The sequence below is a fragment of the Schistocerca piceifrons genome, chromosome 1 (genome assembly GCF_021461385.2).
Source record: "Schistocerca piceifrons isolate TAMUIC-IGC-003096 chromosome 1, iqSchPice1.1, whole genome shotgun sequence".
Taxonomy (NCBI): Eukaryota; Metazoa; Arthropoda; class Insecta; order Orthoptera; family Acrididae; genus Schistocerca; species Schistocerca piceifrons.
In genome coordinates, this window is record NC_060138.1 from 855,929,267 (window position 1) to 855,949,155 (window position 19,889).

Genomic DNA, 19,889 nt, shown 5'->3' on the forward strand with positions numbered 1-19,889 from the left:
CACTAATGTCTTTATCATTTATTATTGCTGAAATCTGTTTCTATCTGTCAGTGACTGCCTAGTGGCTCAAGTCTTCAATATCAATATTGGACTGCAGAACATCACATGCAGAATGGGTATCATTGTTGTTGAAACTGTGTCACAAAATTTTTCATCTGTTTCATGTTCTTTAGTGGAACACTTGTACCAGCAATTCCTAATATCAGTCAATCAATGCTTTGCCATGCCATGTCTAATATACTGGATATCCAATCATGTTCAGACTTACACAATTCATGAATGTTTCCATTTGTTATTGAAGTAAGCAATTGACAGTGATAACAAGCCTTAAGTGCTTGCATGAACACCTGATCCAGTGGCTGAATGTTGTTTTCGGGTAAATGTAAAGTTTTTATATTTCATTCATTTGAGAGCAACACATTAGCAGGTGAATAAGCAGGACAGTGATCAGTGATTAGTAGAACTTCTTCTCTCAGCTTAAGTGATGACAAATGCTTCCTCACTGACTGAACAAACTCTGTTTTAAATCATTTTATGAAGATGTCACATATCATTCAAGCATTCTTTGAATGCATATAACTCAACTGTTGTGATGAAATGTTTACATGCTCAAATTATCTCAGGCTTTCACATTGTCTATATAGAAAGGTTTATGATTGTGTCTACCTGATTTATTTGTAGCAGAGATGAACATAATTCTCCCTTAATTTATTTTGAAATACCAGAAAGTTTTACATGAATAGTTCTGGTTCTAAACAGTTAATAATAAAGCACCATTCCATCCAATAACACACTTAATGATCATTAAAATTTTCATCTAATATTACTTTCAATAGAACTTCAGGAAATTGTGAGGCAGATTCACCATAAGAAGACCTTGCTTCTCCTTCAATGCTTCTTTGCTTAATTCCATGGAGGCATTACTACACCAACCAGCCAGGATTAGGGATTTTTATACATATGTTAATTTATGAATGAAATCAATTAATGCTAGTACTGCAATAAAGTTCACAAATATATATATATATATATATATATATATATATATATATAGAAGGAAACATTCCACGTGGGAAAAATTATATATAAAAACAAAGATGAGGTGACTTACCGAACGAAAGCGCTGGCAGGTCGATAGACACACAAACAAACACAAACATACACACAAAATTCAAGCTTTCGCAACAAACTGTTGCCTCATCAGGAAGGAGAGGGGAAGACGAAAGGAAGTGGGTTTTAAGGGAGAGGGTAAGGAGTCATTCCAATCCCGGGAGCGGAAAGACTTACCTTAGGGGGAAAAAAGGACAGGTATACACTCGCACACACGCACATATCCATCCACACATACAGACACAAGCAGACACACACACATATATATATATATATATATATATATATATATATATATATATATATATATATATATATATATATATATATATAATGGAAGGAAACATTCCACGTGGGAAAAATTATATATAAAAACAAAGATGAGGTGACTTACCGAACAAAAGCGCTGGCAGGTCGATAGACACACAAACAAACACAAACATACACACAAAATTCAAGCTTTCGCAACAAACTGTTGCCTCATCAGGAAAGAGGGAAGGAGAGGGGAAGACGAAAGGAAGTGGGTTTTAAGGGAGAGGGTAAGGAGTCATTCCAATCCCGGGAGCGGAAAGACTTACCTTAGGGGGAAAAAAGGACAGGTATACACTCGCACACACGCACATATCCATCCACACATACAGGTGTCTGTATGTGTGGATGGATATGTGCGTGTGTGCGAGTGTATACCTGTCCTTTTTTCCCCCTAAGGTAAGTCTTTCCGCTCCCGGGATTGGAATGACTCCTTACCCTCTCCCTTAAAACCCACTTCCTTTCGTCTTCCCCTCTCCTTCCCTCTTTCCTGATGAGGCAACAGTTTGTTGCGAAAGCTTGAATTTTGTGTGTATGTTTGTGTTTGTTTGTGTGTCTATCGACCTGCCAGCGCTTTTGTTCAGTAAGTCACCTCATCTTTGTTTTTTTATATATATATATATATATATATATATATATATATATATATATATATATATATATATATATATATATATATATATATATATATATATATATAAAAATAGAGGGAAACATTCCACGTGGGAAAAATATATCTAAAAACACAGATTATATATATATATATATAAAAGATTAGTTCCGAAGTATATCAACTGCTGTATTTAGGAAAACTAGTGAAAAACCTTGTCGGTATATAAATAATATAAAACAACATTGTTTGCAAAAGAAAATCTGTGAGCTGTACAAATGTAAAAAACAGATTAACATGAGGTTATATTTGTCATGTCTTGAGTTAGCAGCTATCAAGGATGCAGAGTCTTTTGACATAGTTTTTAGGCATATCTTTAATCACATGGAAATATTTCAGCAGGAAATTGAGACTAGATGTGTACTTAAGCTCCAAAATCTGATGACAAGGTAGAAGTCACGTGTGGGGCAGGAACTCACACTTAAATCTTCTTTTCAATTTTTTCATAGGGTGCGGTATTGTACCAGTATTCAGTTCTCTGGGCCTGAGTTGAAACAGTTAGACAAGGGTCTCACGCATAATAACAAGCAGCAGTTTATGCAAAAGCAAGTTGAATACCTAATCATTCACACCAGAGTAGCATTAGATTCAATTTTTTCATAGGGTGCAAACTCATACTATTATTCAGTTCTCTGACCCAGAGTTAAAACATTTAAATAAGGGTCTCACACCCAATAACAAGCAGCAATTTATGCAAAAACAAGCCAAATACTTAATTACACATGTCACAGCAGCATTAGACCAGGTGAAAGCATTACCACCAGAAAAGAAGAAGACTACAGTTAAACTGAATGAAGCTGTCATCTAACAGACAGAGGACTAGCAAAGAAGGTGGTTGGGTTCATGATGAGATTATGATAACTAAGAGTGTTAACAAGAAACTAATTGATGATGATGCCTTTACTGTTAGCTTAGACAAAAGTAAAACAGTGGTTATTTAATCATAGGTAGAATACAAAGAGAAAGTGGAGGACCTTATAATTAACAATAATGTAGAGCAAGCAAAATGCAGCCTGACTAATAAGTTTGTGGCAGAACTAAAAATAACTTTCAGGGGCATCAAAAAGACTTTCACAGAGCCTCAAAAGAGAAATATTCTTCCTATGAGTCTTAGAAGACCAACCCTCCATGGCACTATCAAGCTTCATAAACAGAAGCCCCAGTTAGGCCAGTTATTAATGCCGCTGATAACCCAAACAATTGGCCAGATTTCTCAATAAGGTACTTATTTAGCATCTTTTTTTCTTGGGATCATACACAGTTAAAAATAGAGAGGAGGCTATTAAATGCCTACAAGCAGTGAAGATACCTGCAAATGCTAGTATAGCATCCTTCAATGTAACAAACATGTACTCTAACATCCCAGTTAATATGTCATCTATTATTGCAGACGACCTATGCACCTTTAGTTATCTGGAGGGTGATTGTCTCAGCAAATTTTTTAAACTGTTTGCTGTTCTCCTTAAGTACAATTACTTCATATTTGGAGATAAAATACATCAGCAACATACAGAATCAGCAGTCAGTTCCCCAATTGCAAGCATCTGTATTCCCAATTTGGAAAGCATTTTTCAATGACCATCCTAATTTAAAAACAGAATGCAGCTGAACAAATGGTATCTGGATGATGTCACTATAATTTTTGATGGTAGTGTTGAACAGATGAATATAATGCATACAGCTGTTAATAGACAAGCTCTGAATATTTAATTCACAGTGGAGCATGCAGTTCATGGACCCTTACCATAGCTCAATCTTTGTATTACACTGGAGGGCAGTAATCTCAAATTTGGTGTATAACATTAACCATCAACAACTGATACACTAATTCATAATTAATCTGAGCACCCAAAATCTTATAAAATACCTGCTTGTAAGTCATTTGTCCATTGGATGCTAGCAGTACCATTAGTATCAGTGCTTTGGAAGAGGAATTACAGGCCATTAGATATACAGCACAGCAACTAAGGCTCTCAATGATTTGTTTTAAAAAATGGAAAAATGAAACAAAAAAGGACTGGAGGAAAACAGATTAGTCTCCTTGTCAGGCTAGACAATGATGTAGACAAGAAGAATTATTGCAGAATCACTTACTTTAGTCCCATATCTGAAACTAGGGAGATGTTTGAGGTCTGTGGGTGTTACCTCCACCCATTTTGTGCCTAAAACTAACAGGCAACATTGGGTCCATCATGAAGAGTGTATAGTTTGTCTGTATAGTAATTCTGGTATTTATGGTATCAAATTCCCACAGTTTGAAAGCAGATGTATCTGGCAGATATGGAGACAATTGCAAACTAGGTTCAGAGAACATAGTGCCGCTCATAATCCTAAGTTAGCTTTAGCTGTTCATTTGGAACATAATAGGTACAGCTGAGCAAAAAACTTAAACATAAAGGCATCTCAGCAACTCTTTTCAGTGTCTACAGTGGTCGCTACTTTAATACATTGTCACATTTGGTCATCTTCACATTAAGATGTATTTATAAGATCTTGTCTCCTGATCTAGATGGCTGCATGGCATGTCAACTGTCAGGCATCACATTATGTTTTCAGAACAATGTCCAGCTTTTCTTTTAATGGGCTGCACACAATATATTATTCCTCAGCATGACACCTACTGTGTAGCACTGTAGCAATGCATATATTGAAGATTTTTTGGTGTTTTCTAGCTATGCTTGGGGATTTTATGCAGTGTGATTATGTAGGTTGCCTTATATTTGTGTTGCACTTTCTACATATATTGCCTTGCATTTTTAATATGATGTACTCTGTAAATGACACATCTCCCATTATTATGTTTAATTTGTGGTATATCAGTTTTCCCCTTTTATATTTTACATTATTGTTTCATTAATTCTATTGTTTGACAATTTCAGTATGGATTTTCATTATTTTTGGTTCTTAACAATTATATTTTACATTGTGAGTCTTGCTTCTATTGTTTGCTCTGTACAAGTCCTATCATAGTTAATGCTATACATTAAATAATGTGGTTTTAGCACTATAAGTAGTGGGTGGTGTTTGAGAAAAACATAGGGGTGTGGCCATGTTTTTAGCTATGATTTCTTTCTTTGCCACTACTGCCCTTGGTATTAGTTCTGGTGGTAGCCACTCTCTGGTGTCCTCATTGCAATTTGTTGCAATTTGCACAGCAGTCAGTTGACTGATCATGCTGGGCATCCATGACATGCAGCACACTTATATGGTAAACTGCTTTTCAAGTTCACAAAACTGGCATTTTACTTTCTTAAGCCCATGCCACATGTCTAGGTGTTCACAGTTGACAGTTGGTTCAGGGTTACAGAGTGTTTATTTGCACTTACATTCACATTTTTTTGTTCTTTTTTTGGTAGACCCCATTTACCAAGTGCAGTACTTGTTGACTCAAAGAACATTTTCATGTCTCATCCATACAGGATCTCACATGCTACTTGAAAACAATTACTGGATTTTTACATCATTTGTATAATTTTCCATACACAATCAGGACATGATATAGCATTCTTCTCAGTTTTCATTGTTTTTTGTATCAACTGAAGATGGAATTTACATACTGAAACCCAGGTTTTGCGTACAGTTTTATCCAAATAAAGGATTTGTCAAGTACAACTGGAGTGGATTTATTCATCTTAAAAAATATTAGTAACTGTTGTGGATGTTCCACAATGAGGCTATTATGACTCTGAAATCCAACCATCAAAAGTATCAAGTTTTGTTGCCAAGTAAATCAAAGTGAATTTGCAGCTTGGGCTTTAATAATTGGCTCAATAAGTGGCACACCTTAAGTTAACTTTATTAAAAGCCACCTGAAAAGATATTCATGAAGTACACTGTCTCTTCCCAGTTTTGTCCTTTTTCTTTCCATTCCCACTTTTGACTATGTTTATAATACTTCTAAGTTTATTTTTGTTTCATCCATTCCCCTGATTAACCTTTCAGGTACACCACACTCACATGCTGAACTACTATTTGTATCAGCATTCTTCATACAATCAAAAATTTTTAGTTTATGATTCACAGAATATGCTTCATGCTCCTACATTATCATAACAAACAAACAGAAATCTAGACTCTGCATGAATAATGCATGATGTGCATTATGGTTGTGCTCATTTTTTATTGTCAAGCATTCTTATGTAGTCACTTTGTCAACTGCATTGCAATATTAACCATGAGGAGTGTATTCAGGTTCCCACCCAGCAACAATCATGATATAATGATACAACACAAACCTGGGGCCATGTTTAGTTACCCCTATTACTTTTGATTCCTATTTACAGGGACTGAAAGTTACAGGGGCAAATGGTATTATATGTTGCATGCAGACAGTACCAAACTTTTTACACCACATTATATCTAAATCTGCAGAACATCAAACTGCAGTACATCACACTTTTTCTGGATTAACAATAGGTAATTAAAAAGCTCCACTAAACATAAAAGTGATTGGCCAAGGTGTATCTAAACTGTATTTAATTTTATTTATAACAGCTGCTGTACTTACTCAATATTTACTGCAGCACACTCATCAATAATGATTAAGCCTTCCTTATCTGCAAAGTCCATGAGTTCTTCTGCATAAGGATAATGTGATGTCCTATAAGAATTTGCTCCCACCCATTTCAGCAAATCGTGGTCACGAGTAAACAAAGGGAGATCAATACCTTTACCACGAATCTGAAAATGTAAGTGGGATTATCTATCTGCATTTAATTTCAGTTTTCTGTTAATAGTCATCTGCCTTATCATGATCATAATGATGAAAAAGAAAGTGCAGTTTCTTGGGAAATGAACTTTACAGACACAGTATAGCAAGATTGTAATACATACAATATTCTACTTTAGATTAGAATAAGTTGCTACTCAGCACATAGATGAGATGTTGAGTGGCAGACATGTGCACTTAAAAGTATACTTAATATAATGGAAGGAAACATTCCACGTGGGAAAAATTATATATAAAAAACAAAGATGAGGTGACTTACCGAACAAAAGCGCTGGCAGGTCGATAGACACACAAACAAACACAAACATACACACAAAATTCAAGCTTTCGCAACAAACTGTTGCCTCATCAGGAAAGAGGGAAGGAGAGGGGAAGACGAAAGGAAGTGGGTTTTAAGGGAGAGGGTAAGGAGTCATTCCAATCCCGGGAGCGGAAAGACTTACCTTAGGGGGAAAAAAGGACAGGTATACACTCGCACACACGCACATATCCATCCACACATACAGACACAAGCAGACATATTTAAATATGTCTGCTTGTGTCTGTATGTGTGGATGGATATGTGCGTGTGTGCGAGTGTATACCTGTCCTTTTTTCCCCCTAAGGTAAGTCTTTCCGCTCCCGGGATTGGAATGACTCCTTACCCTCTCCCTTAAAACCCACTTCCTTTCGTCTTCCCCTCTCCTTCCCTCTTTCCTGATGAGGCAACAGTTTGTTGCGAAAGCTTGAATTTTGTGTGTATGTTTGTGTGTCTATCGACCTGCCAGCGCTTTTGTTCGGTAAGTCACCTCATCTTTGTTTTTTATATATAAAAGTATACTTAAAAATAGAGTGAGCTACTGGACAAAGTCCTGCTTCATATTGATATTCTAAATCTCAAGGACATTGTCTGAAACCTTAGTCTGCTTTTAAATACACCTTTAACATGGCTGTCTGCCACGCAACACTTCGCCTAGGTGGTGTGTAGCAATCTGTCCTAATTTATGTTATTGTTATTCTACCCAAGATTTTGTACTGTTTAATATATTAATTTATTCTACAACAGATGATTCTGGTTCATGAAGTAATCTGTACTTTCTGTACAATGTATAAAAAAAGAGAACATGAATTGCTACATCTTACTGCTTCAACGACAGATAGAAATAGGACAAACCTTTTCAGTGATTTTTATTTCTATTTTTTCCAGATACATATTTGGTTGATGAAGAGATTTCACAGGTACACAAGTATTAAAAGTTTTATATTTTCTTGATTCATCAAGAAATCTCTTGCAACACTTCATGCTGAATGGTTTTGAAGTTATTTGCAAAGACAGACACTCTCATTTGATGTTAACATTCTACCAGCTGTCTAAAAATTTTCAATTTTTTCATTACATATGTCTTGAATTTAGTAAAAACAGTAAATATTGTCTCTAAAATCATTTCAGCTCACTTTCTAAATAAGCATGGTGAACAACACCTGGTCTATTTATAAATGAATTACATAAAATTCTTTTCTGTGGCCTTAGAAAGCTTTTTTACAGACATTGAACTAAATGAAGACTAAATCAGTGGGTGATATATAAATATCTTTTGATTTGAGGAGAATAACATTTTGATTACAGAAGAGTTTCATTAAAGAATGAATAAATTCAGTGCATAAAATATGATGAAAAGCTAACATTTATCTGTGGTAGAATGAAATGATCTGCAATCAGTATGCTGAAAGAAAGACAATGAGCACTAAAAATAATGTTACTGAACCAACTCATATACTGGTGTACTTCAGGTGCACAGAAATAAATTAACAGGGATAAACAATGCCTTTGAGTTCATCTGAAACATTGAATACCATATTCAAAAGTTAGTAGAAAGGCTATATACCACGTGTGTTACCAGTAACATTTTTAAACAATGACAGAAAATGTAAATCTCAAACATCCAAACAATCCAAAAACAGTGCTGGCTAGGGAAAAAGGATAATGAATAACAACAAGGAACACAAAAATAAGAAAATATGTAAGAGAAACACAAAAGTGTAGTGCTGAACTAATCCACACATAACTACACCGCCACCACTACATCTGTGGTGTGCAGCAAATTTGAGTAGCAAGCTGTTCAGCAGCTCCAGGCACTTCCAACTGTGGCCACCGGTCATTAACAGTGCCTCAGTTGCCTGTAGCAGGAGGCAGCAGCTCCTAGTGGATGAATACCTACTATATTGTCTTGCACTGACTCCAGGGGGCTTCTGTTGTACATGCTATCGAACTGTAATGTTCTGATTACATTACGCATGTCACACTGTGCCTCAAATAAAGGTTGTGGATTTTTCATAACCACATTCCTTATTGTGTTAAGAGTTGGAATACAAGTGACTACAAGAAGAACATTTGTGTGCTCAACCTCAGTGATTGATTCTTAATGTAATTTCTTCATGTAGGCATTACTTCAATCACTTCTCCACCAACAGCAACTTACTATGGTCACTCTGGAAAAACACACGGCTACATTGTCTGTTCAGGCTCCACCATCTCAAGTGCATTAGCTGCTGTTTCCACAATTTCACAACTCTGGTGAAGATAGGGAAGTTTATGAAACCACGAGCACTTTTTGCACTTGGGGTGACAAACCAGGACATTTGTAAGATTCTATTTTTGTCATGGGTTTCTCCTCACATTATCAGTTGTTGTGTCAGTTGGCTCCTTTGCAGGAACCAACCTCCCTTTCCATTGATGAAATGTGTAATTTATTGTCTCATCATTGCAAGCTCACCCATGTTATTGCTAGTCATTTAGAGTTCTACAAGTGCCACAAGCAGCTACATCAGTCTTATCAGGCTTGGACAGTGAAGCTACAGGGTCTGAGTCATAAGTGTCACTTTATTGCTAAAACCACAAAGGAATCCTATGCCAACTCCATGGTTCATGATGGAATCATCTGCCTTTCACCCAACAAGGAAGTGCATTAGAGGGTCTTTCAACTGAAGATCAATCATTGGAAGAAATTTAGGACATTGCTCAAATTTTGAGGTCTCCTGCACAGTAGGCCATCAAATCAAAGCATGGGGGTACATCGCCATCATTAATAGTGAATCACAATGGTGCATAGCAACAGGCTCACCAAGTGAAGAATAAGTCAATGCTGTGCAAACCAGGAATATTGGCCACATTGGATTATCCTTTTGGCAGGCATAACAACAAGGACAGTGTGCAACACTTCTGCCATACCACTCTTGCTTTGTGCAACATGAGAGAGCTGTATGTTCCAGGCAGTTGTTGTCACGTCACAAGTGCTGCAAGAAAGGCCAAATTGTGTCAGTTTATCATTTCAAGCATTCCTCCAAGCAAATAGACTGAGCATTAATTCAATTGCATCATTTTCTGCAGATAACAATAAACTCTTTATTGGAGGGTCTGTGCTGAACAACCATTATCACTGCAATTGGACACTGGGGCAGCTGTTTTGCCCCTCAACTCTCAAATGTAGACATGGCTGGGCTCCCCATATTTGGCTTCCATTACATGTCATATGGTAAGCTACAATCAACAGCATATTCCTATTCTTGGACAATTTATGACTGCCACAGGGCACAAATATGAAGTCTGTGCCATCACATATTTGGTTATTAACAATCCCCATATTGTGAATTTGTTTGAGTTAGACATGTTTGTTGCTTTTGACTCTGTGCATCTTACATCAGATCAGATCACTTATGAAGACCTGGATTCTATGTGCTCTGAATTTTTGGATTTATTTTCTGAGTGTTTAGAGTGTGCCAACAATTTCACAGTATGTAAACAATTGGCTCACTCGCATTTCTTCCAGGTGCAGCCAGTACCTGTGTCCCTACAGGAACAAGTTAAACCTGAAGGAGAATCATTCAAGTGGTTTCAATAAACTGTGGGCTATGCTATTAGTGACTGTGAGAAAACCATCAGGTCAGCTCCGACTTGAAAAAACCATCAAGTCAGCTCTGACTTTGTCGTGACTTAAAATTACCATAAATGCAGAGTTTGTTATTGCTACACACCTTCAGCCCCTAACTGATGAGTTATTTGCAAACCTGGCCAATCCTTTTCCAAAACTGACTTACCTGAAGCCTATCTGCAGGTTCCTTAGGTGATGCACTGAAACAACTGCTTGTTGTGAGCATGTTTTTGATCATTATCGATATCAGCATCTAATATTTGGAGTGTATAGTGCCCTGGCTATATTTCAATGCTTTTTGGAGCAACTTAAAGCTTATGTTCCTTGCTGCATCAACTACCTTGATTATGTTGTCAGCACTTGTGCTATGACAAAAGAACACTCATATAACCTCCGTTGTCTCTGCACTGTTTTTCACACCACAGGCCAGAATCTTAAGAAGTTCCAATTTTTCAAACCTTTATTGTTTATCTTGGTCATGAACTTTCCAGGCAGTGTGTTCAACCCCTGGAACAGCATGTTGCTGCTATTATGGGTTTGCCTTGCCCAACCAATTTGTAGAAACTGCACAGATTCCTTGGGAAAATGGCATGCCATCAAAGGTTTCTTTCATGTGCTGCCTCTCTTTCTCACCATCTGCACCAGTTGGTTTGTAAAAATATTCCTTTCCAGTGATCGCTGGACTTTGAGCACACCTTTGTGCAGCTCAAAAACAGTTTATGTTCTGCACCTTGCTTTATAGCTTTCCAACTTGGTAAACATTTAGTCTTGATCACGGTTGCATTACATATGTGGTGGGGTTGGCTCTGGCCCATTGTCACATGCATGGCTCTGAGGAACCTGTTGGTTTTAACATCCAAAATGTTCAACACAGCTCAGCAACACCATCCACAAGTCAAAAAAGAAGCCCCTGTGATTGTTTATTCTGTCATAAAATTTCAGATCTTCTTATATGGTATAAAATTCCACTTAATCAGAAATCATAAACTTTTACTTTCCTTGTTTCACCATTTAGCTGCTTTGCCCAACAGAGCCACTCATCGCATTCAACACTGGGCCTTATTTTTGTTAAGGTACAGTTATGAGATCCATTTACATCCTACACTGCAGTACGAAAATGGGGACGCATTGTCTCAGTTGCCTGCTGGGCCTGTTCCAGTGTTTGATCAAGAAGAACTGTTATGTTTTCAACTTGACATGCAAGCAAGATCAGCTATTGATGGTTTCCCCATTAACAGCATCAGGATTGCATCAGCAGAACTGCAGATCCAGTGTTTAAACAAGTTGAGCACATGGTACAACACAGGCGGCTTGACCATCCATCAGCTGGGGTGTCAGGCCTCTTGTGGAACTTCTATGTTTTCCATTGTCACCTTTTCTTGCTGGATGGTGTCATTCTCTTGCTGATGGATGGGGGTACACAGCTGCACATGAAGGTTCTCACATGGTTACATAAAGGTCACTGGGGAGCCTCCCACACTAAATAATTGACACATAGGCACATGTTCTGGCCTCATATTGATCATGAGGTGGAGAGCCTGGTCACAGCCTGCCGCCAGTTTTACAGTCAACAGGCAGGATCACAGCTGTTTTTCCCCTTGGTAGAACCTTCTTTTGGACACATTTTGACTGTTAGTTGTTGATGCCTTTTCCAGGTTTCCTTACGTTCTCCCTTCAACATCAGTAACAGCAGAAGTGGTGGTCAAGGAGGTGTCAGCAGTTTTCTCCATTGAAGGCCTGCTTGTACAATTGTTTTGGACAATGGTCTTCAATTTGTGGCTCAATCCATCAATGAATTTTGCCCTCACAATGGCATCCACAACGTCATGGCACTGACTTTTCATCAAGAATCCAATGGTGAGGCAGAATGACTCGCGCAGACCTTCAAAATGTAAATGTGCAAGTACATCACAGAATTCCCAATGGAAGATGTCCTTAGATTCTTTCTCAGTTCCTTCAGAATGACTCCAATCAGGTAAAAGAGCCCAACTGAACTCTTAAAAAGCTGGCAGCTGTGGACACTGCTTCATCTTCTGGTCCTGGGCAGACATCCTGCAGAAAAACTGATGTCCTCACAAATTACACCTGGCACTCTAGTCTGGGCCTGAGGGTTCAGTGATGCCCACAATGGCTTGCAGGCATCATCCACTGCCAGATTGGATGCCATGTATTCAAGGTGCACATCGATGAGCACCTTGTTGCATGCCACTCCAGTCAGCTGCATTCTCAGTTGCATGATGACACCTTGCAGTGCCCTGCCACTCTTCCACTGGCATTGCTGTGCCCACCCACCTTACTGACATGGTCTCCCACTGCTCTACCATTGGCCTGACCACACACAGGTGATATGGAACAGTCTCGAGCTGGGCCTGTGGTGCCTGCTCTTCCAGGGGGGATGGGGAGAGGGGCAGGAGGACACCAGGCCTTTATCAGCACACCTGAAGGCGCCTCCTACACTGCTTCAGGTGTGTCCTCTACCGAAACCAACACTGCTTTCCCTGCCCCTGCCCCCCCCCCCTGCTGGCATCTACTACACTGTGGCTCCCCAGTTCCTGGTCCCCAGTGCTGCTTCTGACATCAATACATCCTCTGCCTTCCTAGGAGACAGGATCCTGTGTCTGCTCAACAGGAGGGGGAGGAAGATGTTCATGTCCACAGTTGTGCCACTTCTGCCCCAACATAGTTTACATGGATTGGGACCTGTTCATGCCCAGGCCAACCGCATTTGATACCATGGACATGTTAACCATCAGACCATCATGGAGGAGCCAGCATCTGTGTGCTCTTCTCCCCCTCCCACCTCCCCCCCCCCCACCCACCCCAGAAGAAGGGAGGTGTGTAGCAATCTACATGTCACTACACCTCCTCCATTAAGGTCACAGCATGTGGCGCATTCAAGTAGTGCACTGTTCAGCATTCAGCAGCTTCTGGAGCTCCATCTGAGATCGATGACTGTGGATGACACCTCAGTCACCCACAGTAGGAAGCCAGCAGCCCCCTGGTTGACAAATACCCTCTATGTTGTCTTGCACCAACTCTAGCTGGTCTGTCTTGTACATGCTACCAAACCATAATGTTCTGATTATGTTATGCATTTCACACAATAACGGAAATGAAGGTTGATGGTTTTTTGTAATCATCTTTCTTATTGAGTTCAGAATTAGAAAATGTTCTCTAGGTCTCTGGAGGAGTGAAGTCTTCATAGTGATTGGAATAATGCAGAGATCATTTTCATTCTGAAGAAGGGCTGTCAAACAGATGCAAGCAGCTACATGCCTCTTTTTCTGATGCCAGTCACTGCTGAATTTTAGAACATGTTAAATGTTTTTTCGAGACTGAAAATCTTCTCTGTAGCTGCCAACATTAATGCTGCAAACAAAGATCATGTTGAAACCCAGCTTTCTTTATGCACCTGTGATACCAAGATGGCAGCAGATACTTGCATCCACACTGATGCCATGTTCCTTGACTACCAGATGGCATTTGATAAAGTCTTGCACTGTTACCTAATGAGAAAACTATGAATGTACAGCAAATATGCCCAGCTTCCAGACGACTGAAGAATTTCTAGTAAGTAGAACACACCAATTCAGTCTTAATTAAGAAAAAGAATAGTGGTTACTCACCATATAGGAGAGATGCTGTATCACAAATAGGCATAACAAAAAGACTGTCATACAAGTAAGCTTTCAGCCATAAAGGTCTTCATCAACACACACACACACACACACACACACACACACACACACACACACAAAAGCGACTCGTACACATGAACACAGTCTGTGGCTGCTGAGGCCAGACTGTGAGCAGCAGCATGTGATGGGAAAAGCAATCTGGGTGATGTGGGTAAGGAGGAAACTGGGACAGGGAGGGATGACAAGGTAGGGCTGAGGAATGGTAAAATGCTGCTTTTGGGAGCATACATGGACAAGGTGGGGAGGGGGTAGGGCAGCTAGGTGCAGCTGGGAGGTTAAATGAAGGGCAGGGGAGGGGGAAGGGGGGGGTGCAGTGGAAAAGGAGAGAAGTAAAAAGACTCTGGTCGCATTGCTGAAAACAGAGCCATGTAGTGCTGAAATGGGAACAAGGGAGGTGATAGGTGGGTAAAGAACAATGATTTATGAAGGTTGAGGCCAGGAGGGTTACAGGAATGTAGGGTATATTGCAGGCAGAATTTACACCTGTGCAATTCAGAAAAGCTGGCTTTGATGGGAAGGATCCAGATGGCACAGGCAGTGAAGTAGTCATTGAAATGAAGAACATCATGCTGGGCATTGTGCTTGGTAACTGGATGGTCCAGCTGTTTCTTTGCCATTAATGCAGACAGACTGCTTGTTGGTTGTTATGCCCATATAGAATGCAGTACAGGGGTAGCAGCTTCGCTTGTAGATCACATGACTGGTTTCACAGGTAGCCCTGCCTTTGATGACACAGCTGATGCTTGTGACCAGATTGTACTAAGTGATACTGGGAGGATGTATGCGATAGGTCTTGCACCTTGGCTTTTCACAGGGATATGAGCCATGAGGCAAGGGATTGGGAACAGGGGTTGTGTAGGGATGGATGAGGATGTTATGTAGGTTCAGTGGTCAGTGGAATATGCCAGTGGGAGTGGTAGTCATGCCCTGAAATGAGGTATTTCCTACCCACTGTCCTTCCCACCCCTCCCACAGTGGTATTCTGTCACCTGCCGAACCCACACAGTATCCTCATCCATCCCTACATAACCTCTGCTCCCAAACCCTTACACCATGACTCATATCTCTGTAGATGCAGGGCCTGTTGCATACACCCTGCTACCACCACTTGCTCCAGTCCAGTCACAAACATCACCTGTCCCATCAGTGACAGAGCTACCTGTGAAACCAGTCATGTGATCTAAAGCAAACCTGAAACCACTGTATTGCATACCATGTGGGCATGAAACCAACAAGCTGTTTGTCCACTAGAATGGCCACCAACAAACTGTGGCCAAGAAACAGCTGGACCATCCAGCTGCTGAGCGTGCTGTCCAGCATGACATTCATTTCAATGGCTGTTTCACTGTCTGTGCCATGTGGATCATTCCCACCAACATCAGCTTTTCTGAAATGTGCAGATGGGAAATTCTCTGTGAAATATGTCCTATGTTCCCATAACCCTCCTGACTTCAACCTTCATTAGTCATGATATGTTACCCACCCATCCCCATCCCTGTTCCAATTTCAGCACTACAAAGCCCTCCATTCTGCCAGTGCACCCACAGTTTTTTGCTTCTGTCCTTTTCCACTGTGCCTGCCATCCCCCTCCTTCCTGACCTCCATCTAATCTTCCAATTGCATATAGCTGCCCTACGCTCTTGCCACCTTGTCCCTATGTGTTCCCACAAGCAGCACTTTACCATCAATCACCCCTCTCCTGCTATCCCTCCCACTCACCACACCAGCCTCCACTTTACCCTCCACTACCTGTATTGCTTCTCCCATCATGTGCTGCTGCTCGCAGTCTAGCCTTGGCAGCCAGAGACTGTGGTCATATGTGCATCACGTGTGTGTGTGTGTGTGTGTGTGTGTGTGTGTGTGTGTGTGTGTGTGTGTGTGTGTGTGTGTGCCTATCTGTGACTCAACATCTTCACTATATGGTGAGTATCAACTATCCTTTTGGTAATCCCATCATTATCCATTCTAGATTTTCCATTGTTTAGTTAAGAGAACTCTTAAGCTGTTAAAAGTGACTTTGGGCATACCCCAAGATTATGTTATGTCATCATTACTTCTCACAACATACATGAATGACCTAGTGGTCAATGTTGGAAGATAGTCACATATGATGCAGTTGTAGACAAAGATTTCATAATCACTGAAAATTATAGCAAAATGCAGGATTTCAGGGATTGGAAGTTGACCCTCAACATAAAAAAGTAATATATTGTGCACAAATAGGCAGAAAACTGATTAATGTATGGTTGGTTGATTGCTGAGCAATTACTGGAACCAGTCACTTTTATTTAGTGCCTTGGAGAATGTGTACAGAATAAAAAGGATCAAAGAACCACATAAAGCTAATCACAGGAAGGACAGGAGCAAGACTGAGATGCATTTCAAGTATGCATTCTACCCAAAAAAGACATAGTTTACAGAACCCTTGTTTGACCAATACATGAATATAAGGTGGTTTGCAGAGTGTAGGTGTAGATGTGTAGTACATGCTGACATAATAGCACCTATGAAACTGAAAGGGAGATTGTCAGGACATATATTTCACAGTAGTTTTAGAAGATGGACTTAGAAAATTCTTTACTGACTTTCTCAATGCAAGTACTATCATAGGTGGATTGATACCATCATGAAACAAGCACGGCATCCTTGGGTATGCAGTGTTGTAAATGTAATATGTATAGATGATTATAACATTCTTTATCCAACAGTGAACGAAATATGGTTATTGATGTTAATACTGATGATGATTATTTGGCATGCTTTGAGTGCCACAATATTAGTAATCCCATATATCCCTTAAAGTATCATTTACAAATCTGCTTTCTTTATAAAGCATTAGTTATAGTCACATATGACTTATAATAACATTCCTGTGCTACTTTTCAGTCATACAGAAATTCAATAGGCTTACTGGCACAAATAAGCAATAACAGTTATTGACAAGATCACACTTAAAATGATGCACATATCATGCATGTACCAGAATATAAGCAAACGATGAAGAGATGTTGCTTACATCAGAATCTTCATGTCTACCAAAACCTCTTATGTAAATAGGTTTGCCATTGATAAGAAATGATGAGTTGTCCCAGAAGAGCTGCCGTATTCCCACAGGTAGCCTGTATACATCATCTGTTCCCCTCTCTGAGGAATTCACATGAACCTGTTTAAAAACCACATACATTAATTGTGCTCTGCTGCAACATATACAAATTATAACATATGATACATAAAGAAAGAAAAAGTCTTTAATTAATCTAAAACTATACTGGATTTAATTGAATATTATTTGAACCTGTAGGATTACACTATGTACAGTAAAAATACATGTGATATATGATACATCAAAGTCTGAAAACATTCATAAAGACTTGTTTCACAAGGCATAGACATTTTGATTACACTCTCCAACATCACTGATTATAAGGGCAACATACATATTTTAATTTAGTAGGTAGTCTTTAATACTGTATAACTCCTTACCACTAGATAGTCTTTGAGCTTCTTTGGAAAGACAGCATTATGTATACTATCATGCAAATTTTTAGCTAGACTTTTTAGCAGACTGATACCTGATTACTGAGGTCTTTTTTTAAAGCACTGTATATTGTCGGGATATGCTTTGCATATTGTTCTTCCTCCATGTGTTGTGGGTGTGACACTAGCGTTTTTATTCCACTCAAATTATCTTTTGAAATGATGTTATTGTTTCATATATGTACATAGATGTAATATGTAAAAGTTATGATGCCTAGCTAGAAGCTGTTTGTATGCATAGTGCACTAGCTGATTCCTTATTAATATGACAAAGCTGAGTTTCTTACAGACAGAACTAATATGCTGTTTACATTTAACCTCATTTTACACAACAAAAACCTGAGAAATTAGTGGTTTTTACCCTTTTCAGCTTTGTATCATCCACCTCCACATCCATATACACAGACTTCTCTTTGTTTCTGAATAAAGCATTCATAGTCTTTCTCGGGTTGTTATGTTTACAGAAATATGTTCTCTCCTTTCAAGCTGTTCAACTTTCTGATCAGTATTCAGTATTGTCAAATCATCTGCACACAACATTATTTTCTCTTTCTTTTAAACACCTGTATCATTTACAAACAGATTAAACAGCAATAGCCCCATTATTGAATCATACAGCTCTCTTTATATTATGGCTTTGGTTTTTGACTAGTATGAGCTATTGATACATGCTGTTCCCTATTGTATAGGTATTATTGTATTTTTTTCATCTAAGACCTGTATAATGTTTTCTGTCAGATTGGCAATGGCTGATTCTGTAGATTTGTCATTTCTGAAAGCATGTTTTGTTAGTAGAACAAAGTTGTATTTCTCCAGATAAACAACCAATCTATTACAAGTAAGCACCTCCAGGATTTTTGAGAAATCTGATATCAGTGAAATTGATCTGTAGTTTTTGGGGGTCAGGAAAAAGAATATAATTAGCAAATGGCAGGAGGGCTCACAAGCACCTGTATCTAGGTTCTGATCTTGACAGGAAAAAGATTTTTGCAATACTTTGTGACTTTTTATTCAACTTTGGCATATGATGTAATTCTTCCTTTTCCCATGCTGACTCTACATGAAAACAGTGATAACATACAACCACGTATACTTAACCTCTCTGTGATTGCATGGTGTTCAGATAGACACAAATGTTTACCTCATCAGAATTCTTCAAATATTTTACACAAACAAGTAGCTCATCTGACTTTATTGGATGCCATTGGATATTTGTGGTCCTGTTCTGATTTCTTTCAAAACTATTGTAGTGAATATAAGGGCTTCCTGTTTAGGGGAGACAAAAATAAAGCCTTAGGGAAAACAGACTATGCAATTACAATACTGTTAGTACACATGTATAAAAAGTTGTATTACTGTGTCTTGAATGACCAAGTATTATTCTTTGTACATTTTTTGTACAATTTTGTATGTATTATTCTTTGTACTACTTAATGTAAAATTTTGTATGTTCCTTTTGCACAGATTCTTTCTCATAAATTTACTTGTACTTTTGGACTGCATCCATTCAATATTTATTGTCTACAGATGGATAAATAAATAGATAAATAGAAATATTTAATTATATCTAAAAACAAAGGAGATGTGACTTACCAAACGAAAGCACTGGCAGGTTGATAGACACACAAACAAACACAAACATACACACAAAATTCTAGCTTTCGCAACCAACGGCTGCTTCATCAGGAAAGAGGGAAGGAGCAGGAAAGATGAAAGGATGTGGGTTTTAAGGGAGAGGGTAAGAAGTCATTCCAATCCCGGGAGTGGAAAGACTTACCTTAGGGGGAAAAAAGGACAGGCATACACTTGCATACAGACACATATTACCTATATCATGCCTCTAACCTAAATACTGTACTCCTCTAAATCTAACAATAACAAGGATTTTTCTTTGTGTGCTTGTGACGTCCATTGCTTGTCCTGAATGA

General features: G+C 38.8%; 1 protein-coding gene across 1 annotated transcript in view; it reads right to left on the reverse strand.

Moving 5' to 3' along the window:
• LOC124792217 (beta-glucuronidase-like) overlaps positions 1-19,889 on the reverse strand; it is a 153,582-nt gene that overhangs the window by 69,441 nt on the left and 64,252 nt on the right. Inside the window, exons 7-8 of the mRNA XM_047257922.1 lie at positions 17,441-17,587; positions 6,597-6,769 (exon numbers count right to left, since the gene is read on the reverse strand). Of these exons, the coding sequence (XP_047113878.1) occupies positions 6,597-6,769; positions 17,441-17,587 (320 nt within the window). The remainder of the gene's footprint in view (positions 1-6,596; positions 6,770-17,440; positions 17,588-19,889) is intronic.